Raw genomic sequence first — 17,589 nt, forward strand, 5'->3', positions numbered from 1 at the left:
CGCAAACGATGATGCAATGACGCAGCACCAGTCTACTCTGGGCAGTGTGAAAAGAGCCGGAGCTAAACCGAAGAACCGGTTCTGAACCTGAAAAGCTCTAGCACAGAGCTTGAACCGGAGTTGCGTTGGTGTGAATGAGGTATGATTGGTTAGCTGGCCGGCTCTTTTGTGATTGGTCAACCGCTTAGAGATGTGTTGGAAATGTTCTGCCCCTTAGCCTATCACGTACAATGTGTTGGAGTGCTAGCCAATAGAAGCGTCAGTTTTACATAGTGATGTTACTAAGTTACGAAAATAAACAAAGGAGTCCAATGTCCATTGTGTGTGTGGAAGAGAAACTAGGGGACTCTGGAATTTTAGCCTTTGCAGACCATTTACATGCACAAAAAACCCATACTAGAGGAAATTAAAACCCAAAAAACACAATGGGGCCTTTTTAACACTTTGACTCATTTATGTACATTCCAAAGTGCCCAATGGTAAACATTCCCAACAATGAAACAGTGAAAATGTAAAGAGTTAAGTTCAAATTCCTGAAGTATCTTTCAAGTTTCTTCTCTTTCTTCTCATTGTTCAAGGAGCCATAGTAGCCTAACACAATATATCCAACGTGGAAGGGAAATCGTATATCCTATTCGTTTTTCAAAGCGCAGAGGTGACTACAGGGAAGAAGTGTCACAGGCATGCAGGTGAGGGGGTCAGGTTTCCATTGTGACATACCTTACCGTACCATTTCTTCCTCTTCCCTCAAGACCATTGGGTCCGTGTGCACTTACGCCTTCATCCATTATGCATGGCGTTCCATTTGAACCAGCAGGCCGTAGAACAACACAGTGGGACATGGTGCAAACCATTTGTTCATATTAACCAAATACCCTACAATGGAGAGCCCACTGTAATGATGCCGACTCAGCATTTTTACATTTCTACCATTTTTATATTTAATCTATTCTCTGATTTTTATATATTATGTTGCAAGGACAAACACATTTATTCCGTAATTTCCTGTATGGCCTTATTGTATTTAAAAAAATGCTGACACAGATGTATATTCTCCTTGTGGAGTAATATTTATCATTTTGGCACACAGATGTCATTTTATGTAAATCAATTTGATGAGGGACTGATGCCAGGCAGGAAGAATGTGTTTTGCAACACATGCAAAGCAGAGGTTATTAAAGTATAGTTTTGAATTTTTTGTTATTGAACGTACATTTAGAACATTTATGCTGTCTATACCTAGTCCAGCATATTTGTGTTCTAGTTATTCTTTTAGTTACTTCTTAATGAGTACAAAAGAATGATACATTTTTTTATTTTTCCTCTGCCTGATGTAAACAGCACTGTAACCATTCCTGTATTTTATGCTCATTTTATTCCATTTTAGCTTGTTCTATTTGTTTTTTATAGACTGTGCGTCAAATATGTTTATTTGAAAAGCACTTTGAATTGCCTTGTGTTGAAATCTGCAATGTCAATAAACGTGCCTTGCCTTGGATGTGAGTATTACTTGGTTAATATATATTGTTTTATTCTAGCAGCTTTTGCGACATGCATACTAAAATATGAAGTTGTTAAGGTGTTTATTAGAAGCACAACAACACACATACTAGTTTGAGTGTTGGAAATACCTGTTGCCGTTTTCTTTTCTCTTTAATATCAAACAAAAATGCATATCTTTGGTACTGGCTTTACAAATTAAATTCAAAACATAATAAGCGGAAAGGGGAAATTATGAAAGCAATTTTTTTTTAGCAAGTTTAACTAACCTCTCACGACAAATTTGTTTTTATTTAATATATATGCTCTGAAAACATTCCATTATATTGAATGGGTTACTCTCATAAAAGTCAGAAATAATAATTCACCAGTTTATTGCATCCCATCTGCTGATGACTGCATGGATTGCCAAAAGCAACTTTGCTGATATTTTTTAATCACATTATAGAAGGGTGATATTAAATAAACACTCTTGTGCTTATAAAATAAGATTGTTTAGAAATTGTGGTAAAAAAAGGAAAGAAAACACTGCACCAATTATGTGTATTTGAACGCAAATGTGTAATTTACCCCAAAATGTAAAAGAAAAATCACAATTTAGCCTACATATTTTACTGCAGATTTGAATATGTTTCATGCACTCTCCCCACTTTATTTAATTTGTACTGCATGGCTGCAGTTTTGCATGCATAAAATGCCTCCATGCCATGCTAAATTCTGACTCCAGGCTGTCTTTGCTTTGAAGCATACCCCAGCTGCCAAACAAAAAAACGTTTTGACTTGAATAGGATTCCAACATTAAAGCAACATCCCATTCTCAAAATCATTACATTCATGTGTGACATGGTCCTTAATGGTTCCAACCAATCAACACACTCCAGGAGCACCTACAAGTTGTTAACCTACAATGACTATAACTCGCAGCAGGGCTCTCTGGAGGGGGAGGGGGCTGAAATACGATGCTTATAAATCCCCAAATTGAACTTCAGTGGCCGCCTTTGAGTCTCCTCCTGTCTACAACAGCCTGCACGCTGCGTGTCTCCTCAGATGCTGAGGCACTAGCTCAGGAAGGAGGAGGGTGGAGGAAGAGAGAGAGGAAGATTTCAGCACCGGAGCTGTCCGCCGAGAAGACTCAGTTCCTGCTCAAAGGAGACAAGCTGTACGACTGTACATTTCCACAGTGGGACCTAGAAGAGGGGGAAGGAATAATAAACTGCCGTGCCATTCATCTCTCTCGGGAGGGGGGCTTCAGAATAACATTCAAGTGGAGTCTTGCCATGCTGGACGGCCGGGCTTGAGACGCAAAGGACAAAGTCTCCACATAAGCTGAACAGCAGCCTTTTCACTCTTTACGGTGAGTCCACACAATGCCACAAGGTTACATAAGAAACCATGCGGGACGCTACACAAGGTCTATTTTTTTTTTTTATGAATGATGTTCTAAACTATAGCGGGACAAGTATTTGTTGGGAAGCCTCATTACGGATGGGATGCATACTGTATGTAGGTCAGCACGAAAAAGGGGGAAAGGAGAGTTGCTTTTGTTTCATACAAATCTGCAGAAATTGTGGCAAAAATGTGGGAGTTCTTGCATGTACGTCATTGGCTGCTTTTCTTTTTCTATGACCTTATAGGAAGTTGCATCCATTCTGCAACTAATGGCACTGGCTGCATAATTCTGAATTCTCTGTAGCAGATGTAATGTACTTTGCTCCGTCCCACAGGGGAGTGCTGCCGTCCATTAAGCTCTCCATCAGTCTTTGCTCACAACCCCTTGTTGTTGCTATCTCCCAGCCCACAGAGGGCTTCACAAACCAGCCAATACGAGTCCTTGTGTGTGAGTGAGTCCTGCTCCTCACTCTGTGACGGATCCCTGCAGCCTGAGCTCTGCTTATTGTCAGACTCTCTCTGAGCGTCAAGGTTGGCACAGAATCCCTTCGACCTGGCAGCGCCTGAATGCTAACGTGATGTGTCCAGTCTAACGATGCATTGAGATTTAAATTCCTCCTCCATTCAGGCCCTTTTTTCCGGAATCTCACACCCCCCGTGTACATTTGCTAAGCCTTGAACATGCTTTATTTGTGTGTGCACACAGGTACAAGTGTTGAAGAGGAGGCAAGACTTACCCAAGGGAGAGTTGTTGTTTCATGCTCATAGAAGTGTTTCTCTCGGGACAATGAGATATTTATTTGGTTTATTTAGCCCTGTGTGTCCAAGTGCACGTACATGTTGCATGTTTTTTAAATGGCTGTTAATGATTCCACTCAGTGGTTATTACAGCGATCAGGGTGAACTCGTTAGTGTAATTAGTTCCAGGTCTTTGCTTCCCTGGTCCGTGGGTGAGGTCTTCAGCTAAAGGGGGATTAATTCCCATGAAAAGGCGTGCTTTGTGGTGCTCCCATTCAAAATACACCCCCCCCCTCCTCCCCTCTACCGTCCTCCTCTTCTGAAACAAGGAATGAAAAGGAGGGCTGGTTGGGATTCTAATCAGCACATAACAGTGACATCCAACAGCTTTGGGAAAGGGAATCATACAGTGAGAGAAACACATAGCAAGAAACAGATTAGCCTCCTTTTCATGCTTTTATGAGGTAAAACGTGTGGTAACGTAACAGTTTGTCGGACAAATGTCGTTCGGAAACGGGGTCTGTTGTCTAGTTGGGTGAATAGAATGTAACATTTCAGATTTAGATGATTGTACTTGACATGTTTGGTTCTTATCTTTACTCAATGGTTCCCATGTTGGTTATTGGATCATCCAATTACATTTTCTCCAATTAAAGCAGTGGATATTTACCTTGCCATTGATCTAAACCACTCTACAGTTGAACTGCTAGCAACACTTAGGCTTCAACCTGACGATTGACTGCACAATGTCTTGGTTTGTTTTAGGCGGTCCTAAGTCATAACGCTGGAAACCACTGATGTCCCTTTGAAAATAATTATTGCCTCCCAACATTTTTTTTAAAAAGCATTTTTCAAAAATCTTACGAGCAAAACTGCCAGTGGAATTTGTGATTCCTTTGAGGTCACCCTCAATTATGTTTTCTTTGGAGAATTTGAGCAACTTGACTGGCACTTCGAAGAGCGCAGACCAATTTTTCCAATCATTTCGACACCACATGAATGCAGCCTTAAATGCTCCATCTTGCAGTGTGGACACTAGTGCCGAATAGTTTGTGTGCCCTAAATCAGATTCCCTTCAGAAATGAAATGGGTTCTTCCTTGGCTCATAATACACCCTTCCTCCAAGTTTCATTAAAATGGAGCGGGAAGTTTTTTCCGTAAATCAGGCTGACAGCCATCAGACAAACCGAGTCGGAAACTTTCACCTTTAAAGGTTAAGTTATTCTAGCTAACGTGCTAAACAGGGCAGTCTTAATCACTTTGAGCAACATATTAAAGCATTACCCTTTTTGGCACCTGGACAGCACAATATATTACTGGGGAAAAAAAAGTAATGGTGGACTATTTTTCCGTAGACTGATAAATGGCTGTTGTATAAGCCCCTGCAGATCTCAATAACCTCCCCATGGTGACACTTGGGCAGCGAAGCACTGAATACTAATAAAGACCTTACGGTGTCCCTGTTGGCCTCTAATACACTGCTTGCGGAAGAAAATGGATTCCAATTCAAACCAAATTCCTGGTTAAGCATATTATAATCAACTTTTTTCCACCGGCATGTGTGACAAAAATAGATCCGCCAACATTTCTTGGGTGCATAACATTCACAAAATAACTATGGGTTGGAATTAGGAGCTTCACAAACGCACTAACTATGGACCAGCGATGCGTTTGATGCCTTCGTTGTTGTCCCGACGTGGTCTGATAGTGTTAAATTAATGAGTAAAGTGCAGACTGGCTTCAACAGGATAACTCAGAGTAGCAGAAACAAAATCACAAGGATTTGAGGAGCACTTTGGTGCCACCTCCCTTTGAAATAATCAATATTTAATTAAAACCAGGATTCTCCTGAGAGCTGCATCATCTGAGTGCTCGTTACAGTCAATTGTTGACGTAAATCACATATGCAGTTTCTGGAAGAGTATATAGAGTGTCAGAGAAAATGGGGAAATAAAATGAAAAATATACTACTTGGAATATGGACGAAAACAGGAGAATACCGGATCCGAGACACAAAGGCGATGCAATACCGGCAGCTTGAGAATATTCTATCACAGTGCTGCATGACAGAATAACATTTCCTCTGCCATATGTCAGGTTCAGCCCCAAGGAGTGGCCCTGATTCTCTTCCACTCGTCCAGACCTTTTTTTATCCAGAGGCATTTAAATCATTCAGACGGGTCCAGAAGGGAAAACAGAGCAGCACATGTAGCTGCTCCTGCAGGAGTCTACTGAACGCCAAGCCTGAGAGACTTTGATGCCATCCTTTCCCTCAAATGTAATATCAAAAGCGATTTTGGGTGACTGCTAAGCCTGAGTGGCATCATTTTTTCAAATAATTTTTAGGGAATTTATAACAACTTCACTTCGATAATTTCTGTTTAAAAAGATTTAAAAACACAGAAGTAGCTCCGGGTATATTGCATATTCATTTCAATGAAGAAAAAACATGAGAAAAGGAGAGAATTTGGATACATTATTGAAACATTTAATTTGTGGTTTAGAAAATAAAATGAAATCTGTAATAATCCTTTGTTCCACAGGAAATGTGTGTGTGCAAACAGGCCAGGGTTGATTCAGAAAGTTGGCAGTGTTGGCCAACTTATTTAAAATATGTTAGCAATCTTTGAAAATGACTGTTTTAATAACTCCAGTAACGAGTTAAATTACCCTTCATTTTTATTATGGTTTACTTCATCACATATTCAGTAGGCCTATGCGTCTGAAAAAAAGGCAGAATAAATTGTCAAAGAAGCAATCAAGCCAGAATTGTAGTCCTAAAGTTAGCTTAGCAGCACTGGAAAGTCTCCTGCTAACAATATAGCATACTCATCCGTTTTTTCCTAGCACAATGATGATGGTTTTCCGTACTTATTATTTGCCATCTGTTATAAATTACTTTTCACAATACATTATGGGATACTTTGAGTCCGCTAAATTAGTATATGATTATTCAGGAATTTTGACCAACTTTAACCTTAGCGGGAGTTGTTCGCTCCCTGTGCTAAGTGTCAGCTGACTGAAAAACACTGATACAATCCAATTGTCAAAAATATAGAGCATAACTTACACCAGTAGCTGTAATGGACTTTCTTGTCCTCTTTAAAATCGTATTTTTAGCATTGACAGATTTCAGCGAACAAAAATAGGATAGTAACAAACCATTACATTTACATGGATATACATGCGTGTCTCTATTCTGTAGATACTCACTAAAGTGCTGTCATGCATGGAGAACAAACCATCACCTATCTCTCTAGTGAGTATAAAGAGCACGCAGGCGTTGAGCTGCACAAATCTTGCTGTGGGTTTGGCAGGAAAGAGGTTGATGGGTTTGACAGCCCTGTGGTCAGAAGCTTTCCAATCTCAGACTTGTGAGGCCACCAATTCACAGGTTGCTCAGCACTGTCTAATAAACTGAGGTATCAAAGCCAGGCACTGACCCATTTGTGTCAGAATAGACTTGTACTCTGAGAGGAAAAACAACATGAGACCCTTATATAACATTTATGAGTTAACCTGAAAATGACAAGGTCTTCTGCATGCTCAGCAGTTTCCTTATCCAGTATTGTTTGAAGAAAATATATTTGTGACAGATAGCATCCTGTCTTCAGCTTTCCTTTGAACACACAAGAGTGAACACTTCCGTTATTGAATTATTGTGAAAACACAATAGTTATTAATAATGCAGGAAAATAGATACCATTGTCTACTCTTATAATTTTTTTATATACTGTTTGTTAATAGTTGAGGGAGAGGTTTTTACTTAGAGTTATGACTTCCTTTCAAAAGGATATATACGGTATATGTGCCATTTACTGCCGCCGTTGATTTGATAGTGTACTAAGGCCTTGGGGCTTAATAACACTTATTTATTATTATTGTTTCGTCTTTTTCTCGCTTGTGTTTATGATTATGAAGCCTGTTCACTTTGATAGCCATTAAAGAGCAATTTTTTTAATCATCCCTTTTAAAATGACACGGCCCATTATCTGCACTGCTCAGTATTTGAGCATCCAACTGTGGTGGCAGCATCTGAGCATTATATCAACCATACAGTATAAGTTATGTCATTCTGCCCTCAAGCATTCAAAAGCCGTAAAACGTGCTTATTTGCTTTGGTTCTTGTGAAAGAGGCTGCAGTTTACAAGTTGGCATTTCTGGCATCCAAAGGCTGCTGCTGTCTCATTTCTGTGCCAGCGATGCTCTGAGCCTGAGTGGGAAGGTCACTTCAGTGGATAATTATGTCCCTATAACAGCAAGTCTGCCACCCTGTATTGCTTTCAGCCGAAATCATAACAGTGCATGTATCAGATGTTTGGATACTTCAGCTAAGAGATCTTTGTATATTTAAGGGATGTAAACAATATACAAGCTTATGTTGTCTTAAAGGTTGTTTTTCCTCAATCTTAGAGGTATGGCTGTTGGGATTGGGATTTCAGTCAGTCGACCACATTGATGCAGACCAATTAAGAACTCAAATAGATTGCCATGAAGTGATGCTACGATATTCATAGATCCTAGGGGATAAATCCCACAAAAATGTGAATTTTCCCTACCAACATTTGGTTGACAATTGGGGTTTCACCAGCTCCTGGACAGATTGCCATGAGGCTTTCTATCAGTGATTAATCGTTAGGCTTACTTGGGCTGCATCTCACTTCGGTTAAATGCAATCCTTGCGTCCCTGACTTGCGTATTTTCCGTCTTAGTCCCTCCCACCTGGGAAGCATGGAGGGACGCAAGGAAACCACGAGAAGGGAGAAGAAGCAGGGAAATTAGTTTTAAGAGCAATAGTGACGTCCTTGGTCCTTTCCTCCGGAGCGCCACGTGAAGCGACGTCCGTTTGTGATGACGCCGCACAGATCGTCTGACAGCAGCCAGCTCTGTCCCCCTTATTTTCACAAACACCCCCGCCTCTGTTAGCACACATTTACTGACATAAACATTTCTATCATCTGTTGTAGACCCAAATAAATAAAATAAAATAAGAACTCAATCTCAAAAAAGATAAACGCCATTCTTAAAATTGATAAACGAACGTTTGATTAATATTGATTTGAGTGCACAATAGAAATAAAATAATTGTTAGAAGAAAAAGAGATATGTTTTCTATCAAAACCCAGTTAGATTAACATTCATTGGATTGCACACTGTGTTTGTTTGTGTGGATATGTAGCAAATTAACATTTTAAAAATAGTACTGACTGTAACTGACTGAATGGAAATGACAATACATGAAAATGTAAAACGAAAAAAGCGATCATGAAAAATGTTTCCAATAAATGAATAAAATGATTTTTGACCACTTTGTTCTTAAGATATATCACATATTTGTAACTAAATGATACATTAATTGAAACAAAACACTGTATAAACTGAGGAGTGACTCCCGTGAGGTTCATGTGTTTTCTTCACTCCGCTGGGAAACTGCTCTCATGTTAAGAACAAGTTAAGAAGCAACAGATCAGTGCATGGGCTGCATCGTCCAATCAGTCAGCGATACATGGTAAGGGGGCGGGGCGAGTGTCTGAGGACAGAATGTTTTTGGGATGTTCACAAAGACGTAAAACTCCAAGCAATTAAGTACAAGATTTGAGAAAAAAAAAAAGATACAAATATATTATTTCTGTGCCTAGTGTCTTTTCATCTTCTGTTTTGTTGATGTGCTATGTTTTTCAAGAGTATAAGTGGAGCAGAGTGGACCCAAATGCAGGACACAGAAGCACCTATACCTTATTCAAGGCTACATTTGAAATAGCAAGGCCAGAACAGAACAGAACTTACCTTCATTACAAACAGCATCATACAAGGATCTGCTAGAGGCCAACAGAAAAGCAGGACGAGCATGATAAGGGGATAGAGGGCAGGTTTGTAGGAGGTCATGTGATTGAAGGGCTGATGGGGACAGGTGAAACTAATAAGGCCAGGACAGACAATCAAACAGGAGAGAAAACACAGGAATAAAACAGGAAACGCACAAACCAAGATCTTGAAAATGCAAAATGGATATAGAGGATGGGATCAGCGTTGGACAAAAAGTGAGAATTTAACCGAGAATGGTAAAAACCTCCAGTTACAAGCCACAAAATAACTGCTAAGCTATGCCCTGCAATGATAGTCTTCCTCAATGACGACCACTTAATTTAAACGGTCAGTCACTAGGTACAAAGCCCTCCTGCTGTCTAATAAATGACAGCAACATGCTAAGAATAATACAGGATTAAAATACACAGGGGCCTATGGAATAGTGGATAGGTTGTTACCCTAACTGCAGGAATGACAATCAGCCCCGTGAGTTCAGCATAGATGAGCTTATGGCTGAAAGGTTCTGTTCCATTATTTTAATGCAGGAGTAGTTTGGATTGGTTTTGGTATAACAGGGAAAAGAGCTAAGGAATATGTTTCATCATGTCATCACTTTAAAAAAAAAAGAAGAAAGTACAGAATCCGAACGTACTGTATTTATCTCCCTCTGTGTTTTGAAAAAGATTGAATATAGTGCACTTATTAAAAGAAGGCTATTTCTGTCTTTCAGTCTTTTTTGTTTTGTTTGATGGCTTGTAACTAAAGGTTTTGCATCATCATCTGTCCATTTTGGATTTTTCATCCAACTCTGAGGACCTTTTTCGATTTCAATTGTGCACAATACAGTACATAAACAACACACTCGAGTGATTTTAATAGGCACGTTGGCAGTTTGAAGTATACTTGATGCAGTCAATTATCGAGTGTGACACACAAATACATTGTTAAAACAAGTCTGGGACACAGTTAAAGAGGGCCCATTATGCTTTTGGGGTTTTCCCTTTCTTGTAGTGTGTTAAATATGTGTGTGCATGTTAATGGTCTGCAAAGACTAAAATCTCAAAGTATATACAGTATGAGGGAGTTTCTCTTCTGCAGGAGTGCTATGCTTTAACTGACTTGACCTTTGACCTCCCTTCAGAGAGATGCCAGCCTAAATAGATTTCTGATGCAGGAATCAATAAAGTATCACTTTGTCTAGTTTTTGACTGCATGAAAGCAAACCAAAATAGAACAAAGACACCAAGAAGCGTTTGATAGTGGCTATTTTTATACACTGATGACATGTCACCTTACTGTTTGTAACCCTGGATGTTCTTTTTTTATTGTCTAAATGCATGAAACCGGAGACAGTGCGGCTGGTGTTGAGGTTTGTGCGATTGCAAATGAGTGTTGTAGCTTCTACAGTTTATAAAGCACCTGGAGTCCACCAGCAGCCTGAGAACATATTAGAGCAAGAGAGAGGGTATGGACTCCCATTTCACTGCAAATAAATGCGATTGAATTTCACACAAGCACTTACTGTACGTGGAGTGCGGATGGATGGAATTGCGTTTGAGAGCAAAGACACATGTCTCATGAGTACCGTGTAATCTACTTGAATCCACGAGGCGCCTTTTTGCAATAATGGAATTTACGTGTGGGTCTCACTTTAGTGAAAAAGAGTCAGTTTCAGCATTCTTCCGTTCAAAATATACAGCGTATGACTCACCTAGGAGTTATGCAATCAATTTCTGACAAATCCAGGAGTTTTGCAGATTCAAGGTCAATGACCAAAGAAAATAGTCTTGCCACAAACAAGATCAATAACACTGGGAAAATCGGATTATTTACGATAAAGACGAATGCCAGCAGTCTAAAGATAACCAGCAAAAACTCATTGAAAACCTGAATAGATAGTGAAGTTCATGTTCTCCTCTGTGGTCGATAAAGTTGATCTTATCTTCTATCTTATCCAGACCAGATTGCTTTCAGTCAACAGTTAGCATTGATGAAAAGGTGATATCGATCAAAACACAGATTTTTGACTATTTAAAAGGACCACATATACACAACCACGGTTCATTCTCTATTATTTGAACTCAAAAGCAAAATATGGACTCCAACCAATGTAGGAACATTGGGTTTTGGAAATTGGATGGTAAACAGAGGAATAGAAATTGCCTGAAAAAAGCACATGTGTGGATGAAATACTGGGGCTTATAGAAATGTTGGACATTTCTATTTACAGTGCTCTGAACATCGGTTTTGAAAAACTCTTTAGAGTAAGGTATACCAACAAAATAACTAGGACAACAGTTGAGGAAATACACAACTGAGCAAATGTGTAGAATATATATTTCTTGTTAAATTGCTTTCAGACCTTCAAAAGGGTTTTTATGGCGGTCTTTTTGATTCCTTAGAGTTTTGAACACCTATTATTGACTGCTCCTCAGATGCAAGACATCCTTCACGTGATGCGTTGATGATGGCCACAAGCACATTAAACCAAAGTATAGATTTCCACATCGATGTGTACGCTATCCCTTACTCCCAAGTAAGAAAAGGAGCCTTTGAACGTGAAGGCAACATTTGCTGTTTTTTCAAACATCTGCTACCACTGCAAGGGCCCCATCTGGGATTTAAAAAATCTTGTATGTGGTGGTTTAGATACAAATCTGCAATCTAGGGCGTTTTGCTGTGAGTGGAACGACCTATTCCGTTTTTAGATTACACATTTTTACATTTGTTACTAGAATCATTCAAGCAAAAACCATAATCTCAGTCAATATCTACATCTTCATGGATATTGAACCGTGAAATACTGGCACAGAAATATGGGAACAGGAGCAGATGGGGAAGGTTTATTGGTAATCAGGAGAGGACTTTAGGGGCAGTGTTGCTGAAAGGAAGAGATTTGAAAGAGGCCTTGCTGTTCAGCGAGTACGGAAAAGAGAAAAGACAGTTAATATATTCATAGGCTCAAAACATCATCTCTGTTTGAGTGCAGCATATTTCCCATATTGTCTTCCCTTTACAAGAGAGTTCTTTGGTTTGTTTACCATACGTCCAATGTGCCTCTAGCAGCTCTTTGTAAAGTAGGGACTAATAAAGGACATCCATGTTTGTATGCACTTTTCATGACCGTGTATACATTGAGCTATGTGGTAGCTGTGCCAGTGTATATGTAATGGAACACAAGGTTATATTGAATCCCTGAACCTATATCAGCACTCAATTACGATGATGGAAAGGGTCTCGATTTGTTTTTTCGTTGTGATTTTTGTACTGGTTTAAAGTGGGTGTACATCAATTGGCAAAATGTGATCTAACGTACTTCCATGTACCAATCACAATGTAGCAATAATTTAATCGCCATGACAGCTGTGAGCTTGTGTTCTCATGTTGCCAGGACTGTCAACTGAATCTGATTAATCCACGCCTGCACAATCGTGATGAAGCAGAAGTTATCAGAGGCTTTTAAACTTGGATATCAACTGTACAATTGTGAGTCACTCTTGCAGTGAATTATAAATGCAGCGCACTTGTGTAACGGTTCTCTGTCTCTTTCTCTCTCCATCTGTCTGTAGCCATGGGAGTGCTCATGTCAAAGAAGCAGCAGGTGGAGAAGGTGCAGAAATGCAACGCTGTGGTCTTTGCCTTCCAGTCGGGCATTAAGGACCGCCCTGCCCCCGCCAAAAATTCGGACGACGAAGAAGAGGAAGGCGAAGCCAAAGCAAAACCTTCGGCCAATGCTGATGACAATACCACAGAGGAGGCGGAGCCAGAGGACACGGACAATAACCCAGGTCCGTCCACCTCGCAGCCGGCCAAGGACGACTGCAAGGTCAACCAGGAGTCTTGGTCCAGGTTACGGGACGGGAAAGGAGTGGAACCGGAAGATCTCGACAAGACCCATCAGCTCACGCCACCTGCTTTCGTTCGGCCCAAAAGGGAAGCCGATGACGACCAGCCCGTAGAGGTGGAGCTGAAAAAGAAAGAGCAGGTAATATCTGAGCCTAAAGGTCCCCTATTATACTGTTTTCATCAATATATTAAAGGTCTTGCAGATCATGCATTGTAGCATCCCATAAACCCCTCTGTTTCAGCCCTGTTTCAAAAGTACTGATTCTCTGTCTGTTACTTTAGATGAAAACAAGGAGCCACTCCCCACGCCCCTCTGAGAGATATGTGGGGTAAAAATAACACAATGGTGCTCTAGGAGGAAATTCGTGTGAATCATGTGGAGGGGGTGATACCCTGGTTGGTGATTGGCTAATGGTTACACAAGCCAAAACATCGTTATGACATCAGAAAGTGGCCAAAATCAGATCAGCTCATTTTCAGACCGATTTCTTTTTCGTTTTTCCTGAAACTTTCAGAATCTCTTTACACATAGGGGACACATAATAGGTGACCCTTAAATAGGGATGTGGGTAATCATAGCCAGGATGTTATTTAAGTTATATATCACATAATACTTTTTACCTTACCAAAACAGACACTATAAATCCCAAAATCCTGGGATTAAAGAGACAGAATCTCCATGGCAACAGCAGAGCATTATCTTTTCCTTCTTTCAGGTTAGGCATTATGATAAAGCTGGCTGTAAAGGGACTATTTATCTAAACACCCTTGTTGAAGGTGAGAAAGCATTAGTATAACGTTTTTATTTTCTGTTAAGCCTTTCATTTGTTATTTACGGGTTGTGCATGAGGGCTCTTCACAGCGAGCCTCCTGTGGGCGGGATGCTCCGGCTGCCTCAGAGAGGTGACCTTATCCTGGGCGGCGCTTACAAGCAGGGTATGGAGTTCATAGGAGGAACGACTCCATTAGGTTTCTGTATTTTGCAAAGAGTAAACACTGCCTGCTGAATACTCGCTGTACTGCCGATGCTGCACTTTTACAAGAGGTACAGACATAGAAAGGTCCACAGAACCCCCCAAATAAAATAATAGATATGTACTTGGGAGTTTCGAACGAGCTGAAATGTAATGTAAAATGATGTGTAGACCACAGTAAGTAAAGGAATATGGATGGTTATGTTATTCTCTTCCTCTTGGTAGGTGGATATTTCTGTTATAGCAAAACTAAAACCTAGAAAAGCAAACTAAATTGGTTTGAAGTTGTTTACTTTCTGTTAAATTGCAAGTTATCTCCATTGGCAACTCTCTTTATTTTCTGATTTCAAACACGGTATACCTACTAATATATGATTCTTTCTCCACCCCATCTTAAGACCTTGTTTTACTTACAGTACTATGCTGATGACACTCAATTGTATGTTGGTGAGATGATTCCTCAACTTAAAATGAATCAATCAGAGTTTTCAACTTATTCATAATAATGGATTTGATAGTAACTATCTTTCTGGATCCTACAGTATATTAACATCCTATTTATTTTACCAGTGGTTGTACCCTGAACGTTATTGCACCACTCCATTCAATGCAAGAAATATCAAAATCTATGTGAATGTATGCTTCCAAGGGGCTGAATCTTTTCCTCTTTTCATGCTTTTTTTATCACAACTCTAAGGCAAAAATATCCACTATGCACACCTTATACTTCAACACTCAGACTGCCAGAAGTTGCCAAGCACAAACATTATCCCAAGTGGAGAAACACTAGGGATTGCATTGACCCCATGGCCTTTCCTTTAGTGCAAGCTTTAGGAGAACAATTCATTTTGCCCTCTAAGAGCAGCAGTAAGTGGTAACATTGAATACACAGGGTTAACTGTGAGCCGCAATGAAAATGCATGTCTGTAGGGCATTTGAAATGGTTACTTTAGATTTTGAGGTAAAGCACTGCATCTTAGAATCTGCCAAATGACCTAATTTAAAGGTCGAAGTCCCCGCAGGCAACATGCATCTCTTTCTGACATGTCTTCATGATGTATGGAGCTTGTCAATGTAAATGGAGTCATCAGGTTAAAAGACATGAGCCATAACTGTAAGATAAGATGTGACTAAGGACTTTTGACATGCTCTCATCTGTGAGACATCTATAGCCCTGAAGAAATAGATTCTCTAGTCATGTTCTCTTGCTTGAAAGCAGAATGTATCCTAACTGTAATTGGAGTCTGCAAATAAGTTGGAAAAAACTGACAACAAACACGTCTTGGACAATCACATCAAATATTATTTTCAAAATAAGTGCTGTGTTTATCATTTATTCAAGACCGTGAGCAAGACAACAATATGAACTACCACTACAATATATATCATATAATACCCATCACACCAACAAACCCTAACGCAAAACAATAATTGCTTTTTTCATCCATCCATCTGTTATCGAAATGATTGCAAGATTGCGACGAAAATCTTTATGTAAATGACGCTGACCCTCTTCTCACCTCAGCCATCGAGCGATGAGATGTGTGACGTGTGTGAGGTGTGGACAGCGGACGACTTGTACCCCTGCAGGATCTGCACTCGGATGTTTCATGACGGCTGCCTGAGGGAGCTGGGCTACCTGCGGGCCGAGGCTCTGCAGGAGATGAGAGACACGGCCCACACTGTCACCGGCTGGAGCTGCTACTATTGTGTAAGTCTGCACAGCTCACTGCCATTAAACTTGCTGGATGACAAATTCCCACAGGTCTTTATAAATGCAGATGCAAGGATGTAAAAACAAGAACAATGGTGGTTTTCGCGTTTAATTCGGGTGAACTTCACCTTGAGTTTTTCTCTCTTTTTGGTTTTACTGTTCTTTTGGTCACTCTTTCTTTTGTCTAGGCAGCAAACCTTATTCTTGTTTTCTGTTATTTTGTATACATACAGAATATGTTCCCTTGTCCAAATGTGGAATCTTTAATGATTTCATGAAATATAATTGGTGTCACTAATAAGATGAAGGCGACCAGTATTATCCTGATACTATAGAAAATGTACCAATGACAAGCTGGGCCTCAAGCCATACAATCAAAACATAAACCTGCATTCCAAAAAAAGAGAGTTTGATGGAAAGAAATGTAGGTACCACTTTACAATAAGACTACCCTTATAAAGGGTTTACAAATAGTTTGTAATTCATTTATTAATTAGGTTGTAAACACTTTATAAATGATTAATAAGCTTTTATAAGACATGAGATAAACAGGGCAACTGTCACCGGTTGCTTGCCAAATAGTGAGCCCACATATATCTGTACTGCTAAGTCTTATATTGGCTACCTAGTTTACTTCGTCTTCTTCATCAGCCAGCATCCTTGGTATCTGTTGTTCACTGAGTTGATTCTCGCTAAGTAGCCAATATAAGGCTTAGTCATCTTGCCAAATAGTGAGCCTGTGTTGATGTATGAAAACTACGTTAGAACTGGTTTGTAAATGGTTCTTAATGATTAATAAAGTGTTTACAAACTAATTAATAACCTAATTATAAACCCTTTATGAATCCTTTATGAGGGTAGTCTTATTGTAAAGTGGTCGCCCAGAATCTTTGGACCATGAAATAATCGTCCGGGATCCGATGATAGTACGTCCAAAAGTCAAATCCATACATCTTTCTTTGTGACGAAATGTTAGATAACTAGAAACTAAGAGTGACCAGCATCTCTGTCTCGCAGATCAATGAGATGCAAACAAGTACGGAGCATTCCCACTACAGCGCGGAGCTCGCTTTAAGCGTGCCGTGCCCGTTTTTGGTTGTGTTTCCACTCGGCGTAGCACCGGCTAGCGGGTACTATTTCACAGTTTTCTGGCCCCATGAAATCCAGGTTCTTTCCGGGCCAACAACCAGGCTGAGTCGGGCTGAGTCTAAACTAGAGAGAGAATCGCTGGCAAGGGGGCTACAACTACAACAAGATGAACATATCTGACCGTGATTTAATTTAATACACGTTTCTAAATGATGCCGAAGTAACAACATACTGATACCGGTTAGTAAAAACCATGAATTAAGGCTTTGACAAGTCTGCAGACAGACGGCAGGCAAACACTTTTTAAAATGCGTGTTTTCTGAATGGAGATTTGGCTAAGCTAACGTTGTAAATGCTCCGACCGTCCACACTCACAACAACGGCCTATACAGACATAAATAAACCAGCAACTGTATTCTCCATGACACAGACAGTCTGTGGTTTGGACTTGTTTAACTTCTGTCTAGTTTCTGAACAGATATGAGGAGCTGTGAGCTCTGAGGGCTAACAGCTAACGGCTGATGTTGGTTT

The 17,589-nt window shown here is 40.0% G+C and overlaps 3 protein-coding genes across 3 annotated transcripts in view; 2 read left to right on the top strand and 1 right to left on the bottom strand.

The window, feature by feature from the left end:
• Positions 1 to 17,589, top strand: part of angpt2b (angiopoietin 2b) — a 510,244-nt gene that overhangs the window by 272,916 nt on the left and 219,739 nt on the right. The window lies entirely within an intron of this gene.
• Positions 1 to 17,589, bottom strand: part of arhgef40 (Rho guanine nucleotide exchange factor (GEF) 40) — a 146,410-nt gene that overhangs the window by 63,804 nt on the left and 65,017 nt on the right. The window lies entirely within an intron of this gene.
• Positions 2,501 to 17,589, top strand: part of phf24 (PHD finger protein 24) — a 24,226-nt gene continuing 9,137 nt past the window's right edge. Inside the window, exons 1-3 of the mRNA XM_010793475.1 lie at positions 2,501 to 2,854; positions 13,005 to 13,420; positions 15,781 to 15,966. Coding sequence (XP_010791777.1) covers positions 13,007 to 13,420; positions 15,781 to 15,966 — 600 coding nt within the window. The 5' untranslated portion in view covers positions 2,501 to 2,854; positions 13,005 to 13,006. The remainder of the gene's footprint in view (positions 2,855 to 13,004; positions 13,421 to 15,780; positions 15,967 to 17,589) is intronic.

Source organism: Notothenia coriiceps, unplaced genomic scaffold (assembly GCF_000735185.1).
Source record: "Notothenia coriiceps isolate Sejong01 unplaced genomic scaffold, NC01 NC01_scaffold00037244, whole genome shotgun sequence".
NCBI classification, from domain to species: domain Eukaryota; kingdom Metazoa; phylum Chordata; class Actinopteri; order Perciformes; family Nototheniidae; genus Notothenia; species Notothenia coriiceps.